The sequence below is a fragment of the Seriola aureovittata genome, chromosome 9, assembly GCF_021018895.1.
Source record: "Seriola aureovittata isolate HTS-2021-v1 ecotype China chromosome 9, ASM2101889v1, whole genome shotgun sequence".
NCBI classification, from domain to species: Eukaryota; Metazoa; Chordata; class Actinopteri; order Carangiformes; family Carangidae; genus Seriola; species Seriola aureovittata.
The window spans coordinates 13138831-13158876 of record NC_079372.1 but is presented as its reverse complement, the minus strand read 5'-3'; the positions used below and the strand labels follow the sequence as shown (position 1 = coordinate 13158876).

The following is a 20046-nucleotide window of genomic DNA, read 5'->3' as shown; positions in this document are numbered from 1 at the left end:
CTTCTCCTTCATTGATAAATCATTTGCCAAGACCAGGGTGGTTCATTTAATGGGTTGAAGTGGAGACATTTTATATGTTCAGTAAACAAAACAGTTTAAATAAAATGACAAGGAAACAAGTCTTCATAAATATAAATTTATTTTAGACATATACTAATTTAATGCCAAAATCATACAACATCATACAAAAACATAATGTGGCATTATATATAACTTATATTGCTGTCAACAACACTGAAAAGTGTTTTAAACAAAGTGCATGAGAGTGCTTATTTCGAGTGCATGTTTGTTCTGTGCATCTATGTATAGAAGTAAAACAATATGTTATATGTACAGTATCAGTCAAAAGTTTGGACAGACTTTCCCATTCACTTGAATGGTATGTGAGACCTGTTGCCAACATTGTATTGATCTGGTACAGAGACACCAGGGAGCGGAAAAAAACAGAAACTTCTTACAATACAATCTTATAATGATCTTGACTAATTTGATGAAGCTCAGAAGATTCAGCAACCGTCTGGCTTCTTTGTACTGTATTCAATTCAAAAATCACTTATAAATGATGATGATTGTTCCACCTCCTCTAAAGTGGAAACAAGGTGCATGGCAATCCAACCATCAGCTGTTGAGACATTTCACATCAGACTGCAAAATTCACTTTCATTGTGGTGCTAAAAGGAAAAATCTGGGGATCACAAGAGCCTTTAGGAATTATCATCTGGGGAACATGATTATCTAAATAACAGTGGTCCATTTGTTGTTATTCAAGATTGATAATCCTTTGAAACAAAGTGGTGGACTAACCAACACACTGACATCGTCATCCATAGAGCAACACTGCTAGCATGGCTAAAAATGATTTCTGAGTCGAGGTCTCAACAGCAAACATATTGTGCATTTCACCAAATTTGTATTTACATACAGGCGTACAACAGCCAAGTTGTTTCTGTTGTTTTGTACACAGCCTGTGTATGTGTGCATCTGTGCATTGAATATGCTTATACCCACTCATACCCATCTCTGCTTCATCTCCCAGGCTCTCTCACTCATCCAGTCTTTAGTTCTGCATGCAGCTGAGCGCTCTGCCCCGAGCACCAAACACAGCCTGGCCAGCTTGGGCCGGTTTCTCTCCAGGTAGGTCTGGGTGTCTCTCTGCAACTGGTCCAGGGGCCCCGGTCGGCTCTCATCCAGGGACACTTCACCACTCAGCATGGGGTTGAAGCGGAAGTAGACGTCTGGAGCAAGCAGGTCATCTAAAAGGGTGTGAACCCCTTCAGTGTCAGTGGCACTGCAGATCAGATTGCTGATTTTCGCCCTCAGGCTAGTGGAGGTGGCAGGACCCCTCTTAGCATTGTCATAGCGACCTGTGCCAAGGGACAACACACACTGGAAGGGCTGATTGGGCCACAACAGACGGCTTTCGTGGACGGCCAAGGCACAGGGGTTGTTGAGGAGAATTCCTCCGTCCTACAAAGAGACAAAGAAATAAATCTACAAGTGAACAGGACAAGTACTTTGTTCAGTAATGATCTACTCTGAATTGTACATGTTAGACAAAACAAAGAGCGCTTTCAACTGACTCTGATTTTCTGATAATGTGTTCTTCCTCTTGGTTTAACTCATTAAAGCTTGAATATAAACAAACAACAAGACTTAGCAGCTTTATTAAGAAGTGTAATATAAAAGCACCTACTGTATGTTTTGATTTCATTTAAGGATTGTATTAAATTTATTAGATGGGTTAGCAAGATGTATTTTATGTATTTTTTTCTTTTTGTGGAAAGCGGGGTAGCCTGTGTTTTTTGAGAGAGCAGGTAAGGGTCTTAGGACTTTTTCCCATCCTAGATTTATGTTTTATTTAATTCTTTCCTTGAGAGATGTATTGTGATTTTTTTCAGTTACATCATAAATATTACTTCTGTGTGCAGTACAGGTTATTAAGGTGTGGTTGGCCATATGCAGAGAACAAGAGGACAACAAAAACATTAAAGTTGTGGTTTGGACACTGTAAAGCTCTGTTAAGCTGGGGCAAGTTGCAGATTCAGGTGAAAATTTGTCTGTAAATTCATCACTACGACTGACCCCTTTCAACATATAAATATATTTTGATTCTTCCACTGAAAACGTTGAATGTAATCTCCTACCTGGTGAATATCACTTTTTAAAGGGAACTCTTGGAAGTATCCTGGAGCAGCTGACGATGCTCTCACTGCCTGCCACATCTGGTAGGCTGAGCCTCCTGCGTAGCGGCTGAGAGAGCCTGGTTTGTGGTTGTAGTTGCGAAAGACAAAGGCCTTAGGACTGGTACCCCAATTTACCACAGCACTTACTGCTGAAACCTGAGCAGATAATAAGAATGCCCTCTCTTAAACCTGTGCCAACTCAAATTTGACTGGTTAAAACCACAATTATTGCTAATTACAGTTCATTGTGCATCATTAATCCAACTTTATTTTTACCAGTGCTATGAGTCTGATGATAATTTTGATCATAAAATCAACTGCTACTGTGATTGCAATATTCTTACCTTGGGACTTGACTCCTCTCTGGCTGTTTTAATAAGCACTCTATTTCCCAGCTTTTCTCTGAATAGGATAAAAGCAGAAAATTCAGCCAGAGCAGATTGTATTGTGGATCGTATTGATGTGTAGAGATTTTTCACTGGAAGCACATGTATAGTGTTGTTAGAATCTATACCGTAATATTGTCTCCCATGTCTCAGTGTTATAGTAGGAGTGACTCCAGCCCATCTTCATGGTGCCAACCAGCGGGTTCTGCCGAAACACTTCAGAGCCAAATCGACGATACATGTCAGCACACTCCTCTAGAGAAAAATGGGCCAGACCCAGCATGAAGGCTAGAACGGCGCCTTTAATAAACACATGTAGAGACAGAAAAGAGAGACACAAAATTATAGTCATACTGGGAAGCATCAAGATGTTGCTGAAAATCCATCATATTGTAATTTTTTGTTGTTCTTTGTCACCTGTGCTCACTCCACAGATGTAGTCAAACAGCTGGTGGATCTTTCTCCCTGTCTCATCTTCCAGTAGCTTTAACACCTGCAGAGGCACCACACCTCTGTAAAAGGCAAAGACAAAATACTAATTATATGAAGAATAATACACACATTGTGATGTGTTTTGGTCATTATATATTTCACTGTAAACAGCACACAGGACAGAGACCATTTTAAACAAGGTTCTGTGTTGAATTGACACAATTAGTTGATACATTTATCAGAAAATTTATTGGGAACTATTGTCATAATCAATTAATCTTAAACTTTATTCTTAAACTGATGTGCACAGTAATACATCAATAATTATAACCTAACAATATATTATAATAAACATTATTCTGATATGGGTCATTCTACATGAGTGCTTTCACCTTTGGTACTTGAAGTATAAGTGCTACAATGTGGTATTGCTACTTTTACTCAGGAATGAGATCTGAGTACTTCTCCCACCATTGTGTTTGAGTAATTTTTCAAGCAAAAATGTCCGATAGGCACTCTTTTCAGCTTTTCGATGTTAGGATTTGCTAGTTTTCTCTATCTTATATGTTAGTAAAATATATATCTTTGGGTTTTGGACTATTGTCCAGATGAAATAAGCAACTTGAAGACGTTCCCATGGGCTTTGTGAACTTGTGATGGACATTTTTTCAGACAAAACATTACATTGATTAATTCAGAAAAGAATTGTTGGATTCATTGATAATGAAAATGGTTGCAAGTTGAAGCTCTAGTTCTGGCAATAGCATGGAAAGAAAACCATTCATTTGATTTTCTTACACTTACCTTGTGCCACCACCATCAATTGAAAGCACTCTAATGCCACAACCTTTGACTGGATCCACGTAGCCAATTAGAGCCAAGGTTTCTCTAACGGCACTCTGAAGCACCTGGTCGTCTCTGTAGTTTCGTCGCTTTCTCAACAATGTGACAGCAATTTTCTCCTGGAAACAGAAAAATCTTTAAGAATTGACTGGGGTAAAACCTGTTTCTTTCAGAAATGTGATTGTTTCACCTCCAACAGACCTGCCACATTACAGCTTTGCAGGAGGGGTAACGGATAAGGTGTTCATTGAGTGCCTCCACACAAGCAATCAGAGCTCCTGGAGATGAAGCAAGTCCCAGACTGCCAATCAATCCACGTGTGATTTCCTCTGCCTGTCTCCGACTCAAGACAAGCTGACAAAATACAACCAGAAATTACTTGCAGAATGAAATTAGGCAAATGAGACATGCCAGGGACATAATATACAACTTTCTCAACTAACAGACAATTTTTTATATTTTAAATTTCTCATATTCTTGATCAATGTGAAGTCACTTCATATGTGACCACAACTCACCTTTTTACTTAATATTGCTGCTGGTGAAGTCATGGCAAGTTTGGGCTTACTAGCCTGGGTCAACGGTCTCAGCTTTAGATAAGCACCCAGCAAGTCAGGGATGGCACTCGTGGGATGGCGAAGGCAGTCCATAAAGGTGACGGTCTTAAGTCTCTCAGAGGTAGCGGATCCAAGGTCCATCTTTATTAGAAGGTTTTCAGTATCCTCATCCTGTCCCCTTTGACCCTTGAAATACTGATTAATGTGACTTGCCATTTGGAAATGGCTCTCCCCAAAGCTAGTTGTAATATGGCTGCTGTGGAAAAGGCCTTCACTTTCAGGAACGATAGGTGCCTCTTGCTTCAGCTGTGAAGTAGCACCTTGAGTTTGTGAGGCAGATTTTGTTGAGCAGTTTTTGCAAGTGCTATTTTTTTCCACAAGAAGGTGCTCTCTCCTGTTCTGAACTTCATCAGTAACCTTGGCACCAAAGTATTTATTGATGTGTCTTGCAAAGTGAAGGTAGAGATTGTTAGATTCCACTGTTGCCTGTTCAGCACTGGGTTTTATTAAGGGCATTTCAGCTTCTTTAGAGGTCAGAATACAAGTGTTTTGCATTTTTCTCCTTTGCTGTCTCCTGTGTGTCCCTCTGGTGGAAGACATGGTTTCCACATTCTCCTGCAATTCAACTTTTGCAAAACCTCGGGAAAAGACTGAGTTAATGTGATTAGCAACGTAACTGTAGCTCTCACCAAATCTTGTTGCCAAAGAGCTGATGTGAAATAATTGCAGTCCAGACATTTCCTGGGTTGACGGACTTGTTCCTGAGCCCTGCTGTTTGTCTTTGGACTTATAGACCTGCATTGTGTCTTTGCCCTCAGATACATTTCGTTCTCTGGTTGCTCGTTGACTTTGACTACGTCTCTGTGACCTGCCGAGATATTCTGGAGTTGCGACAATGAAACTGGCATTTTCAGTTAGAGGTACAACATCCTTCCTCTTGAAATAAATGTTTATGTGTCTGGACAGTCTATTAAATGGCTGACCAAGACATTCACGCAGTGAATTCGAATGAAAACTGTTCTGAGCCTCCTCAATGACCCCAATGGCTTTGAATACATCCCTATTAGAGGATGAGTAAAAACGCACAATCTGAAGATGATTCACCTCTTGGCTTAAATTTCTGAGGACGTGGTAAGAGGTAGAGCCTGTATCACTGTGTTTTGAACTTTTAAAATTGTCTTTTCTTGTAAATCTGGAAAGCTGAGGAGGTGACAGCACTGAATATCTGGGGACATCCGAGCAGAGCGGCGCTTTGGCTAGATGTGGATGCCTTCTGATAAGGCTCATAAGGTACCTAATTTTGCAGTATGATCTCAAAGTCCTGTTCACAGAACACATGTTGGTGCTGAGGTAGCGACCCATGTTAGACCTGATGTGGTGAGCAGCAATCAATCAAAGTCCAAATATCACTCTTGAGCCTGCATTGATTTATGCCACAGGAGCATATTCAACGAGAATCTAGGAAAAAAACAAACAACAAAAAATCAAATACATTAAAGCATTAGTCTACAGCCATGATAACAGCTCTGGGAGGCTGTGCTTGGAGCTAAATGCAAACATGCTCACAATGACAATACAGATGTTTATGAGGAATAATGTAAACCATCTTAGCATTAGCATGATTACATTTGCTAAGATAAACAAGGTACAGCTGAGGTTCATGGGAACGTCTCTGTATTGGAAAATTTGACCTGATGATGGTGATAGATAAAAGGTCAGGGGTTCAAAGTTATTACAGTTATTAGTATAGGCAAAATGAAAATCTGTGCAAAATCTTTTGCCTATCCACCAAAAAGATTTTGACATGTTTCATAAATAAGTTAAAAAGTTGAAAGAAAAAAATGGCCATGATGCTAGAGAAAAAGTCAGAGGATCATCAAATTCATTAAAATTTATCCTCTAGGGACCTTAACCATATGGAGCAAATTTCACGACAAACCATCCAATAGTTGTCAAGATATTTCACTCTAAACAACAAATGTCAACCTCATGGTGGCCAAAAAGGTCTGTCACAAATGTCTAATGTTTTTATGAAAAAACACACACTAGATAACCAAGTTATATAAACTTAAATATATTAATTTCCACAAAACAAGGGTTTAACAAATTAATTACCCTGCAAAACAGTAAGCACAAAGTTCAGAGAAAAAACAAAAGTATTGAAGCATGAGGGAAAGTTGCCACATCAATATCTTCACTGCATGTGAGTTCAGGGCAGAGGCACATGCTGACTTCTATAAACAAATCACTCTGAAGGGAGAGTGCATACTTTCACGGTGAGCTGATCAGACTGTACAAACATCATGTGCCACAACAACCACAAATATTGTGTCCTGGTACTGTGTACCCTCAGGAATGTAACATGAAACCTCAGGGCAAATAACAATCTACACGGCCTGTAATAAAGTCTCTGCCTTCTGTCAATAGATATCTGCAATAGGATAAAAATGTAAGAATATACATAAATGAGTTGTGCTCATATCCCAAACACATATGTTTTTACTATATTCCTTTTTAAAATAAGGTACATCTATAAACACTGACCTATGCACACAAGCACTGTTTCTTTAATGCCTTCACAGAGAGAAAAGCAAACACCTTAGGTGTGCAATAGTCAAACATCTACTATGGTTGTTTTCTACTTCAGTATGGGAAGGTCATGAACTAAAGTAGCTTACAGCTCCTCTAACCTTGACAGAAAGTATCTGATAAAAGCACACACTGAAGATTTACCCGAAACAGCACCTGGTTCTTCTTTCTTTACACTTCCTCTTCAACCAATTTTCTGTCCTTTGTAATAAAGGTAGTACATCACTTCTGACGGACAGTCAAAAACACTATTTCTACTATGTTTTGACACCTAATTCAATCCTTCTGTCGTGCAGAGCTCTAATCTTATTGGTTGAGCTGAGCTAGAGGGGTGGGCCAGCTCGACCAATGTTCAGGAAAACCACACAAGCTTAGGGGTCATGTGTTGTCACTGCTGACTGCCAAGCACAGGTCTAAAATTAGGGAGGGAGAGATAACTTAAGGGTCTCAGTAAGGCGATGTTAGCTGCTTCTTACATGACAGCAAATCACATTCCCACACACAGACAACACCTCCCTCCAATACAAACAGGTCTGTGACGCACTTCAATTCTTAGAAACTGTGCACAGGCCTCATGGTAAACATGATACAAGACTGAAGTGGTATATGGATATTATAAAATTCAGTAATGCTTGACTGTATGTTATTGATACCTGCAATTAAATAATCACCCAGTAATTTGCAGGCTGTAATTTAAAGACTCACTTACGATACATTTTAGTCATTTACGATTGCTGTTGTAGAAAAGAAAAACAAAATATAAAAAATATGTAAATCAGCCTGAAAAGTGTCTGCCTTGAATCACAGTGTGTTTTGTAAACATTAGTGTCATATAGCCACAACTCATAACCTTTCACAAGCACACACTGTTCTGCACCGCAGTGTATTGTTGATGAAACAAGCTCACACCAGGAGGCTGAGGCTTGAGTGTCGGACTCTGTCCACCCAGCTCACAGAAATTACTTACGAGAAGTGATTCAGATTAAAAATATCATGCTAATTCAGTCAGTTCAGGTTTTTGAGTTTCCTTTATAGTCCAAATGACTTAATGATTTCACTCAGATACTATAAGTAAGAATCTACTGAACTTTCCACTCACATTCAGAGTTGATATAATTTTAGACCTACAGTGACATCTAGTGGCAGATTCCTGATAGTTTTATCCAAATAAACCTGAATGAACTTCATTATGACATACTGTGTATCACAGGAAATTGACTGTACTTTGCTTCAGAGAGTTTTAGTCTCATCTCTGTATATTTGCCATAGAGTACATCATGAAAGGCTCTTTCTCCACGCTGTTATGTTTATTATGGTTCAATTTTTCTTTTTCTATTTTCTGTTGTTCTGTTTTATGAAATCAAACTCTTTTTGATACATTTCTTTGAATTTTTAATATGGAGCTTAACATTATGAATCAATCTTTAATATTCAGGAAATTGCAGAAACTTGTTTTTACAGTGTTTTTGCTTATATTTTGCAACCATCTATTACTGTCATCATTTTCATTTGTGTATCACTCTCCGAAGATGTTGGTTTGTTTTAACTGAACTGACTGAAGAATATCAAGTGAGACTAACAATCTTACAAGCAAAGACATTCTGCACTAAATAATATCTTCACAGCAAACACATTTAATCCAGCAGCCAATATTTACTTTCAGCAGAAAAACAGTAACAAACTCTTCCAGAAAGGTTCATGATAAACCAAAGGCTAAAGGGGACTAACCATGCAGTATTTATCCAGTTCTTCTTCACAATTAATTAGACATACTTTCTTCTTTCTGTAGTCAAGAGTCAATGTCATTTCTTTTCACAGCGTCCTGTGGTGCACACCTCCGTACGTCCGGTCCACTTTAAACGATTCCTTGCAAAGATGGCATACGATTGGTCCATAAATGGCCTCACAGGTGACCACGTCATGAAGCGCCCCAACCAACCAAGACCCACCGCACCGTACATGACTGCAAATGCTGGGATCCCACGGTGAACCTGCCAGTACACAGACATTTAGCCACCTAGCATAATATTAAATTTAGACTAATCTGAAAAAAGTCTTCCAAAATGGCAATTTGGCATACAGAATATTACAGTCTTAGTAAAGTCAGTGGAACGGGAACTTACCTCATCTTTCTCATCAATCACATGCATTTCCTCCATGGCCATCTCATAGCTGATGTCCTTAAATTTCCCCCCATCATAGCCTGGCCGGGAGATATCAACGAAATCCACTTTCCCTGGCTGGTTTCTCTGCAGAAACTGGAGGAACCGGATCTCTGTCACACATATGGGACAAAGCCCATCATACAGCACCTGAAACAAGAGCAGGGAACAGATGGTCACAACACTGGTGTCTTCAATTTTCTGTTTCGACCAAATAGTAAGAGTACTCCTTAGGCAGAATGGGCCATGTCAGCTGGTTGAGGTGGCACTATTTCCACAGCTTTGTAAAGTGTTGGGTAGTTTAATCAATAGTAGTTCATCATAGTTTATAATCAGTTTAGATTTCATATGTAAAATATTAATTTGAAAAGTAACCAGTATGTATAGATGTCAAATAAATGTGTTGAATTGCATTGAATGTATTGAAGTACAATTTTTCTCTCTGAAATGTGGTGGAGTCAAAGTATAAAGCCGCATAAAATGAAAATACCCAACAAAGTACAAGTGTCTCCAAACTGTACTTAAGTACTAGAGTAAATGTATTACTACTACTACTACTGTAAACAACAAGTCTTCACTAATACAAGATCTGTGTTTTTCAAGTTTGTAATACCACCATTTCCTGAAACTGCAGTTCAATGGCAGAATGTATATATATATATATATATATATATATACATCAGTATATATATATACATCAGTCTTAAATGTGCCATTTTGCATAATGACCACTTTTATTTTTTATACTTTAGGCAGTTTTTTTGACATTGTTTGTGTGTATACTGAAAACTGATGAAGGTTAGCAGAAACACTGAGGGAACTCACCTTGACAGCAGCAGACTCAGAGCTGAATGTCCGATGCTGATGTCTGCAGAGTTGAGGTGTCACTCTTACAGATGCCACTGAATTTACACCAGTGCTCAATCTGGCCAAACATATTCTGACTCTGGAAAACATCTCGACATACAATGAATCCACCTAGCTATAGAGGCTACACGTTGCTAAGCTATTGTAGCATCTGACTTTGGCGTAGCAAACACTGGTGTTAGCTAACGTAACCAGCCACCATTCATGTGTTACCCAAGCGGTTGAGTAACACAGAGTTCGCCCTCTGATGCCGTTTATCACAAACGATCGACAGAGACCTCTCACGTTGCAGCAGATATAATCCTCATATTCAGCATTTTAGTAACATAAAGATAATTTAATTCAAGCTGTACATTTACAATTACAGCGGCTAGACTGCAGCTACGCGTGACTGAAAAAGGCGTGGTGACTGGTGCGAGAGGTCTCACTCCGCTACTTTTTCGAAGTCAAATGTTAGAGGAACTACGCTGTAGTCCAACCCCATTTTTATAAAAAGATAACCTGTCGGATAATCATGTGATACCGATGCTTTCTGTCCATTTTGGGGAGTTTATTAGCTTGTAACCAGATATATATATATATATCTATATATATATAGATATATATATATAGATATATATATATACATATATATATATATATATAATATATATATATATATATATATATATTATATATATATATATATATATATACATATATATATATATCATAAACCTGTGTCTAATATTTTATTTTTGTCAAATATGGATACATTTCTGGGGATCAAACAGTTGCTGAAACCATCTGAAAATCTTAGAGGAGCAGAGGGTTTTGTTGCTTATAATATAGCTTATTATATATATTTTTTTAGCGTAAATGTTTAATTTGAAAAATAGCAAGTGACTACAGTTGTCTGAGAAACACAGTGGAATAAAAAGTACAATATTTCCCTCAGAAATAGTGGAGGAGAATTAAAATGCAGATGCTCATGTAGGCTAAAGTACAAGTACACCAAAACTGCAAGTATGGTAATTGAGTAAATGTGCTTTACACTAAAAGTTGTCTGCTCATATTCATATTCAAGATAAATGGAATCTACTATAACAGCCAATTAACAACTATTTGAACTTACTTTTTTAATGAAGATTTCATTAAGATAAAATACAGCTTATTTTGTTTGCATTTAATAACCACAGGTCCCACAAGGCTTTGATGGCAAATCTGTGGCTAGGACTCAAGGCACATGCTGTTGTTGAATACTAACAAAATTATTTCCATCTTAAAATGATGTAAGGTGGTACTAGCCAGATCAGGTGTAGGTACTCATTTAGACTATGCACAGAAAACCCCAGTATAAACTTTAAAGATTATCAGAGGAGCAAATAGCATATAAAAAGTGACAGGTTTCACAACACATGTCCTGTCTGATACATAAAATACATGCTGTGATTAACAATTATCGTCATTACTGATAAATCCACAAATTATTTATCAGTTAATTAAGTGTTTTGTTAATAAGATGTATAAATATAGTGAAAAAGGTCAGTCACAATTTCCTAAAAGACATGGCTTCATTTTTATTTATCATATTTACCAATACATTTTCTAATAATCAACTAATCAATTAATAGAAAAATCGTGTTAGCTCTACTGATAATGCAAATTGTTTCAACATTTTTGTAAAAAAAAATTGATGAGTCGGAACTACCCAGGACAGTTGTGCATCTCATATTTCTCAGAATATGGACAGAAATTTAAGGATGCACTGCACAATGCAACTTTTTCTCCTCCAATACCAATTCTGATACCTAAACTCTGGATATCTGTTAGTACTGAGTACCAATCCAATTTCAAATCTGTCTTCTTCACTGCATGGAATCACTTTTATATAGTAGCACAAGGATAGGGATTGTTGTGGCACTAAAAACTGAGTTTGTGGTATCAGGCAAAGTGGGAAACTGTCCAGGGCCCCCAGGTCATTCCAGTCTATATAATAATATATAATTAAGTACAATCTCAACTATTACTGGTTCTTCATCTTTTATCCCTTTATCTTGTAGCCCCAGTTTTGAGACCTGGCTTGTTTACTTTATCCTGTTGTCATTTGTTGTTATATCAAACTGCTTCCATTTTTCCTGTGTCCAGTAATTAATACAAAGAAAACCTCAAGCAGGGTTTTTTTTTTCATAATAGGAGGAAGGAAGGCTGCAACTAACAATTATTTTCAGTACCACTATATCTGACAATCATTTTGTTTGATAATTCATCCATTGTTCAGTCAAAATAATGTCAGAAAAGAGTGAAAAATGTCCATCATCATTCTCTGTAGCTCAAGTTCACTTATTCAAATGGCTTTTGTTGAGTTTATTGTGGTAAAAAAGTATGGAAATAGCAAATAGTCATATTTGAGAAGCTGGTACCAGAGAATGTTTGGCAATTTTGCTCAAAAAATGATCATAATTGTTGCCATTTCCGCTCTATAGCACTGGTTGGTTTCTGGCTACTTGGGGAAATAATGAAACTGCTGTATACAGTCAGCATGGGGCTGAACTGTTGGCATTGTTCCTGACTGAATCAATGTAACTAATAGTAGAGACTATATATCATATTTTCTAATGGCATTGGTGAAGAAACTGAATTTATAAATGTGATTGGTTATATCAAGGCAGATAAACTATGCGCTTTATCAGGTTTGTAGGTGATACCAATTTGATGTATTGAATTCTCATTGAAATTTTATTCTTAATGAAACTGTCAACTCTCAGAGATTGTACCCTGATAGCTATTCCTTCAACAGCTGGTTGACCATCAGACTATTGCTGCTGATACTGCAAATCAATCACCTTAATTTGTGAGGTATTTAATTCACTAGAATTAAAAACAGGTATCTCCACCTGGCTGTTTTATCATTCATTTATCATTCATTATCATCACAGGATATACCACAATACAACATTTTTGGCATTTTGCCCAAGCCCATCCGCAGTACTTGCACACACAAGCAGACACACACCATACACCGAGGTCACTGTCTCTAGCCAGGCTATTGGTGGTTTTTTGTGTCTGTGTGGTCACTTGTATTTATCATGCAAGCACACGTGATGAGATCAAAGGCCTTACAGCAGGGTCTCTGTGAGGGAGACAGCCAAAGCCTGGCACAGCAGCAGAGTTCATAGTCTGGTCAATACGTTTTCAAGGATTGTGCAGAGGTGAGCTCTTGTGCTATGCAGACTGTATATATTTTGAAAATGTGCAGTTGTTTATACTCTGTTCACTTCTTTTACCTGTTCCCACTACCCAGCTGGTGAATCAATCATGCCCCCTGCAGCACCAACCAATCTAGGCTACACCCCACCAGATGGAGGCTGGGGCTGGGCTGTCGTCTTTGCTGCTTTCATCTCCATAGGATTCTCCTATGCCTTTCCCAAGTCCCTCACCATCTACTTTAAGGAGATTCAGGAATATTTTTCAGTTTCCTACAGTGAGATTGCTTGGGTGTCCTCAGTCATGCTGGCGTCTATGTATGCAGGAGGTCGGTGGCATCAAATTTGACAAAGTCATTTAAAAGAAAAAGAAGTTGCACATTCTCACATAACATATGCAATGAACAGTTTGACTAACTTTTTGTCCTTTATTTAACCAACCGTTTGCAAAATACCCAAAACATGAGTTGTTTCTTTCCTTTGTGCAGGACCTGTGAGCAGTATACTAGTCAACCGCTATGGCAGCAGACCTGTGGTTTTGGTCGGTGGGCTGATGGTTAGTGCTGCCATGGTGCTCGCTTCTTTTGGCACTACAATCATGCATCTGTATCTTTGTGTTGGAGTAATTGGAGGTAAAACATTTTTTCTTTTTTCATTAATAATCATATATGATGTTACTTGTCAGCGATTCAGTAAAATATCCCTGAAATGTATTCACTTTCATAATAATGAGTAATTCTACTACTGAGGCGGCTGCTGTTCTCTGTAATGTTTGCTTTACGTTGCCCTGGTTGTGACTGGCTGACACAGGACGATGCAATGGTTGTGGCGTAACTCACATTCATGAGGACTTTCAGGGCCAGTCCACTAGGATTGTTTGTGTCTCTGTGTGGGGTTAATGTTGGCCATTCTTTGCAATGTGTCAATATTTGTAATAAATTTGTCATTTGTATTCGTAATTTGCAATGAAATTTCCATGTCCAGTCAAAATGGTGCTATTATTAGACTTGGGTCAGACCTCAGTTTTTGAAAATGTCGTGCTAAAGCAAATGCATTTAGAAAATGCACATGTGCTCCAGACCACATGTTACTACACGTTACTAACAGTGAGCAAACAAACCTCTCAGACTTTAAACTTAACCTTTAATCTAGTAGAGGTGCACTAGGGCACAAAAAGGAATGCTACAAGGAAATAATTGCGGGACTTTTCTCTTGAAATAAAACATACTGGACCACTAAGGATATAAAATAAAATATGTCAGAAATGATAACCAGGGCTGTGTTATTTTCATTAGATTAGTAGATTATTTCCTTAATTAATCATTCATTTGTTTTATGAAATGTCTTTTTGTAATGAAAAAGTTCAGACACAATTTCCTAAAGGCAAGGTAACATCTTCGAATTCCTTCTTTTATCTGACCAACAGTCCAAAACCAAATGATATTCAGTTTATTATCACAAATGACAAGAAGCAAAGGCCCATAACTGAGAAACAGAAAATGTTTCTTTGAAGATGACTATTGATTATCAAAATATTTACAGTTACATTTTCTAAAATTAACACATTGTATCAACTCTAATAAAAGTACAAATTGTTTGAATTTACTCATAGCCTATAATTTGTAGTTTTGTTCCAGCGTCAGACTAATTCATAATCTAAATTCTATTCATATTAGCTCCTCTAACAGTGCATCTATAACAAACTCTAATATAACATATTGCAGGTAAAATTGAATTAAAAAAATTGAATTTCTATAGCAATGTGGGCAAGAAGGTTTTATGGGAGAATAAAAAGAATACTGCTCTCTTGATGGTGTACTTTATGATGCAGTTTGTAGTTCAAAACAAAACCTGAATTCCTCGTCAGTCAACGTGTGACACTGAAAATCTTTTTGCTTAATCTGTTGCTGATGAAGATGGGAAGTCAAGTATCTACATGCGTTCCTCACAGGCAATAAATTTTGATTCTGTTATTTAATTTTGTAAATGATTTTACCATCTCAGTGTAAATTGGTATTAATCTTGACAAGAGAGCAGCATGACAAGTTTTTTATTCTCATTTCACTGTATGTTCACCCAAGCATTATCAATTTTTTATAATGTTAAATTAACCATATCATTTTTTCACCAGGGTTCGGCCTCGCCTTCAACCTGCAGCCAGCCCTGACGATCATAGGTACCTACTTCCAGGTCAAAAGGCCGCTGGCGAATGGGCTCGCGATGACAGGAAGTCCGGTTGTTCTGTCCACTCTGGCTCCTCTTAATCAGTTTCTGTTTGATTGTTTTGGCTGGAGAGGGAGCTTCCTCATCCTGGGATCCATTGTTTTGAACTGCTGTGTGGCTGGTGCTCTGATGAGACCAGTCAACAAAAGTGTCCAACCCAAACCAAAGACTGAACCACCCCTGTGTAACGGGGCAGCTGCTGAGGAAGGTGCTACTGCGGACACCAGTGCACAGTCGGCTAACCTCCTAACTGAAGAAAACCAAAGTGAGAAGAGTAGGAGTCAGGGCCACGTGCGCAAATTCATAGATCTGTCACTTTTCAGACACCGGGGTTTCCTCATTTATCTCACTGGTAATGTGGTCATGTTTTTTGGCTTTTTCGCACCTGTGGTTTTTTTGGCACCATATGCCAAACATCAAGGGATTGATGAATATTCAGCAGCTTTCTTGCTTTCTATTTTTGCACTGGTAGACATGTTTATCAGACCAGCAACTGGTCTCATTGGCAACACCAAGTGGATTAGGCCAAGAATCCAATATTTCTTCAGTTTTGCTGTTTCGTATAATGGTATATGTCACCTTTTGTGCCCACTGGCATCTGGATATATGGGGCTGGTCGTTTATGCGGTCTTCTTTGGTTTGGCTTTTGGGATGGTTTCTGCCCTGCTTTTTGAAGTTCTGATGGACCTTGTTGGAGCTCATCGCTTCTCCAGTGCAGTTGGACTCGTCACCATTGTCGAGTGTGGACCAGTGCTTCTTGGACCTCCAATTTCAGGTTTTCAAATTCACAGCCACATGGAAGCATTTACATACAGTATAAAAAAAATTGAGGACTTTGTAAAATGGTGACCAATGAAGTGTGTATCTTCTCTTTCAGGAGCCTTGGTTGATATTTTCGGGGACTACAAATACATGTACTATGCATGTGGTGTGTTTATGCTGGTGCCTGGCATATTTTTCTTTATCATGCATTACTACAATTACAAGAGACTGGACGAGGAGCAGAGGCAGGCTGTGGCTGTGGAGATGAGGACTTCTGAAGAGGCAGTAGAACTTAAAATGAGCCAGGACGATAAAACAGCACATGAAACAGATGGATGAACTTGCTGACTATGAATCTATTTTAGTGAGTGTAGGAAGATGACACTGCACAGGTTCGACTGCAGGACATAGTGTATACGGGCTATTACTGATAAAAATGATTTTCTACTTTGGATGAGGTTACTGGACTCTTTGGACCTTTGCTGCATATCTGCAGATTAAAATTTGGTATTTTAATGGTTATTTTATGTATATTATTATTATCATTATCAAATTATGTGACAACTGTAACTCTAATGGCCTTTGTTCATCAATCATCCAAAACCTGCCCTTGTTCCTTCCAGTACAATTATAATAATGGTTATATAAACTAATATGGTTCCGCTTTGTTTATAATAAAAAGTAATTTTCCTGAGGGACTGATATAAAATAATGAGTCAAAATTCAGAACACACAGTCATACCACTTATGCTTAATATCATCTTTGTACCACTAGATGTCACTGGTCGCTATCATGTGAGAACTGGCTCAAATGCAACACATCTCTCCTATTAAACTGCAATTAAACTAAAGCCATTGTCACTGAGGGTTTAGTTCTTTACAGCATTTTTCCCTGAACCTCCCAGAAATTCTGAATAGGTCAACAGGGGCACAGTAATTGAAAATGAGAAAATTAAATGTTGGGAGTAAAGACAACAGACTTTCTCTCTTCAAAGACCTTCCCCCGGAATCCTGTTGCCCAAAAATTCAAATCCCACTTTATTCATTCCTTAAGTTTTATTTTACAGTAAAATACATTTTCAGTGTCATGGGGATCTGTAAAAGCTGTTTCATTGCGGCACCGCTTTAGTACAGTCATAAAAATTCAGTATGAAGTTATGAAAATGTTTTAGAATTGAACTTTTAAATAAGTGTGGGGACCCTGTGTGTATTTAATAATAAGACTGCATTTGCATATGTGGCTGAAGAACTGAAATACTTTTCTTAGTCTCACTGGCACAAAAAGTGTCAGTGTATATAACACCGACACTTTTACTATAGCTGCAGGCCAGGCCACCAAATATGACAGTATTCTAAAGTGCTGTTTTTAGTTGTTTGTGTATTTTTAATTGACACGGTATTAGCTTATACATATTTCTATGTGTGTTTTCAAGAACTGAATAATACATGATCAAAGATTCTGACTCATTGAGCTGGCCTCAAAGAAAATACCTGACAGCAGATAAAATGAGTGATCTCATACCAGGTCGCATTATCCCACCTCAGGTCAAACTTCATTTTCCAGCATACTGCATGACTACAGCCCCATAGCGCCAGGCCTTGGGCACCTGCAATACAAGATACATTGGTGAGCCATTCAAGAAGAGAACAATGCCATTATTACAAATGTATGTTTAAATGATCCTTTCTTATCATGTCCCTGCAAGGTGCATATTGACTCCTTTTTTTCAGATGGGCGAAAATTGCTTATGTGAGTGAATCAATACATTTATTTATAACCTTAGATAACATTATGTGAAAATCAGATAAACAGTGTCTATGGCTTACGGCTGGCCGGTTTTCTCTTTGAATCTCGGTTTATCTTCAATCAACCAAAAATCACTGGGTCAAAATGTAACCCAGTTTGATTCAATATAGTGCCAACACAATACTGGGTTAACTTTACCCAATAAGTGGTTTTGACCCATATTTGTTTTATTTACCCAAACTAAAATATGTTTTTTGACCCAATGTTAGAAACAACAACTCAAGTTTTACCTTATAAATGTCACAATTTTATTTTTAACTGTACAAAACAATGTGCATATGTAATAATGGAGGAAGCATGCACATTGTTTACTTAAGTAAAAGTACCAGTATCATATTCTAAAAATATTCAGTTACAAGTAAAAGTCCTGCTCATCAAAAGTACTCATTACAGAGAAATGGCCAGTGTATGTTTCCTATTATACAGTATATCATTAGATTATTGTTACTTGTGCATTAATGTGTAAGTAGAATTTTACTCTTGTTTAAGGTGGAACAATTTTTTTTACTATTTTTCATACAAAGCCACAACTAATGATTATTTTCATTATGCAAAAATCGTTATTTTCTTGATCAATTTATTTATTGTCAGGTTTGTAAAATGTAAGACAATAATGATAAATGCTCAGAGAAAGAAAAATCATCATGCTTGAAAGGTTAAAAACTATGAAATGATTCATTTCATTTTCGCATGAAAAATTACTTAAATGATTATCCAGTGTTAAAAACAGTTGCTCGGGAATTTTTGATAATTGACTAATCAACTAAAAGCATAATGACTAATTGTTTAAGCTCAAAGCTTATCTAATAGTTTTTACATTGCATCATTGTTTTAAAGTTGTTCATATATTTGTATATGTTTGTAAAGTCTTGATTTATAATGTTATATAAATTATTATTTAATCTATCTGTTAGATAAATGAAGTGTAGTAATAAGTTGGCTACAATATTTCCCTTTAAACAGAGGGGAGTATATACATATACAACTTTATATCAAATATCATAATGTGTGAATACAATGGTAAAGTACAGATACTACATATTAGTACTTTAGTGTAGTACGTGAGTAAACGTACACAGTTAATTTCCACCACTGTGCGTATGACATTCAAACTGTAAAGGATACATTTATTATTAACAAGCAGAAACAAACAGTGACATGTAAGTTTGCAGCCAAACCATAGCTTGGGTAAATAACCCGGTAGTACGCAAACTGGGTCCGTTTTGACTGAGTGGTTTTTAGTGTGTAGAGCGTTGCATGAATACATTATTTAAAGCTGTCCCATGTAGATATGTGACAGATATTGCAACGGAATAGGTAGGTTTATGAGTGGACACAAAGTGAGAGAGTGAGGACTTCCAATTAGTGGCAGCTCCCATAAGCTCTGTATCATCTCCTCGCTGAACAGCTTGAGCATAATCACTGTGATGAACTGTGACTGATGTCAGTAAATCTGGCTTTAATTGGGACCAAGAAGATTGAATCCAGGCAGCACTGCGTCCAATCCCTGTGTGGACTGCTACCGAGCTGAGACGTGATGTTTTAACCATGCTGCTGGTCTGAGCAGTTGCATCCCAAATTCTGTTTTAGCCACACGGTTGGGATGTCTGCAAAGAAGGAAGTGATACTATCTATTTAATCCAACATGTTTGTTAATAATCTCTGCTAATCTTCTTTAGCCACAGCAGCAGAACTAATCTGTCTTCACAATGTTTACACTCGGAGGGAGGGCAATGTCATGTGAATACCAGGGACTTAAGAGTTCATTCATCAGCCCTGTGGACGACGGAGCTATTAATGACACATCACTGGTCTAAAATAAACATCGATAGCCAGTGCAGTCAACATGGATACACAGGGCATGTTGACATGTTCTAGCACAGACAGAGGAGCAATTGCCATGTCTTTCTATCCAAGGAGCTCTCAAGGACTCAATCACACCTTCCAGAGACTAGAGACACCGTGTCCTGCAGTGTGTCTTAACTGACTGTCGTCCCCGATGAAATACAAGATTTACTGAGATCATTAGGTGAAAACAAGGCCCAGAGTA

The 20046-nt window shown here is 37.7% G+C and overlaps 3 protein-coding genes across 3 annotated transcripts; 1 reads left to right on the top strand and 2 right to left on the bottom strand.

The window, feature by feature from the left end:
- Positions 1-122: 122 nt before the first annotated feature.
- Positions 123-8205, bottom strand: LOC130175404 (calcium-independent phospholipase A2-gamma-like). Its single transcript, XM_056385862.1, has 9 exons — positions 7135-8205; positions 4363-5859; positions 4046-4198; positions 3806-3963; positions 2987-3081; positions 2698-2869; positions 2528-2585; positions 2145-2339; positions 123-1467 (listed from the first exon to the last, which is right to left on the bottom strand). The coding sequence occupies exons 2-9, from the start codon at positions 5761-5763 to the stop codon at positions 1009-1011; spliced, it is 2691 nt and encodes an 896-aa protein (XP_056241837.1). The 5' UTR covers positions 5764-5859; positions 7135-8205; the 3' UTR covers positions 123-1008.
- A 153-nt stretch (positions 8206-8358) lies between these two features.
- LOC130175405 (uncharacterized) lies at positions 8359-10446 on the bottom strand. Its single transcript, XM_056385863.1, has 3 exons — positions 9978-10446; positions 9114-9302; positions 8359-8981 (listed from the first exon to the last, which is right to left on the bottom strand). The coding sequence occupies exons 1-3, from the start codon at positions 10107-10109 to the stop codon at positions 8793-8795; spliced, it is 510 nt and encodes a 169-aa protein (XP_056241838.1). The 5' UTR covers positions 10110-10446; the 3' UTR covers positions 8359-8792.
- Positions 10447-13114: 2668 nt separating this feature from the next.
- Positions 13115-18903, top strand: LOC130174314 (monocarboxylate transporter 2-like). The gene is made up of 5 exons (XM_056384035.1): positions 13115-13210; positions 13303-13533; positions 13693-13836; positions 15336-16202; positions 16305-18903. The coding sequence occupies exons 2-5, from the start codon at positions 13317-13319 to the stop codon at positions 16526-16528; spliced, it is 1452 nt and encodes a 483-aa protein (XP_056240010.1). The 5' UTR covers positions 13115-13210; positions 13303-13316; the 3' UTR covers positions 16529-18903.
- The last annotated feature ends 1143 nt before the right edge of the window (positions 18904-20046 follow it).

Bases quoted from the DNA above. Each gene is read 5' to 3' on its own strand.
- LOC130175404 (XM_056385862.1), bottom strand. From the start codon at position 5,763: ATGGGTCGCTACCTCAGCACCAACATGTGTTCTGTGAACAGGACTTTG. The intron at 3,964-4,045 runs GTCTGTTGGAGG...TTCTGTTTCCAG, and splicing joins GCAAAGCTGTAATGTGGCAG to GAGAAAATTGCTGTCACATT. The intron at 2,340-2,527 runs GTAAGAATATTG...TTATCTGCTCAG, and splicing joins GAGAGGAGTCAAGTCCCAAG to GTTTCAGCAGTAAGTGCTGT.
- LOC130175405 (XM_056385863.1), bottom strand. From the start codon at position 10,109: ATGTTTTCCAGAGTCAGAATATGTTTGGCCAGATTGAGCACTGGTGTA. The intron at 9,303-9,977 runs GTGAGTTCCCTC...CTCTTGTTTCAG, and splicing joins CTGAGTCTGCTGCTGTCAAG to GTGCTGTATGATGGGCTTTG. The intron at 8,982-9,113 runs GTAAGTTCCCGT...GTGTACTGGCAG, and splicing joins TGATTGATGAGAAAGATGAG to GTTCACCGTGGGATCCCAGC.
- LOC130174314 (XM_056384035.1), top strand. From the start codon at position 13,317: ATGCCCCCTGCAGCACCAACCAATCTAGGCTACACCCCACCAGATGGA. The intron at 13,534-13,692 runs GTCGGTGGCATC...TCCTTTGTGCAG, and splicing joins GGCGTCTATGTATGCAGGAG to GACCTGTGAGCAGTATACTA. The intron at 16,203-16,304 runs GTTTTCAAATTC...CTTCTCTTTCAG, and splicing joins TCTTGGACCTCCAATTTCAG to GAGCCTTGGTTGATATTTTC.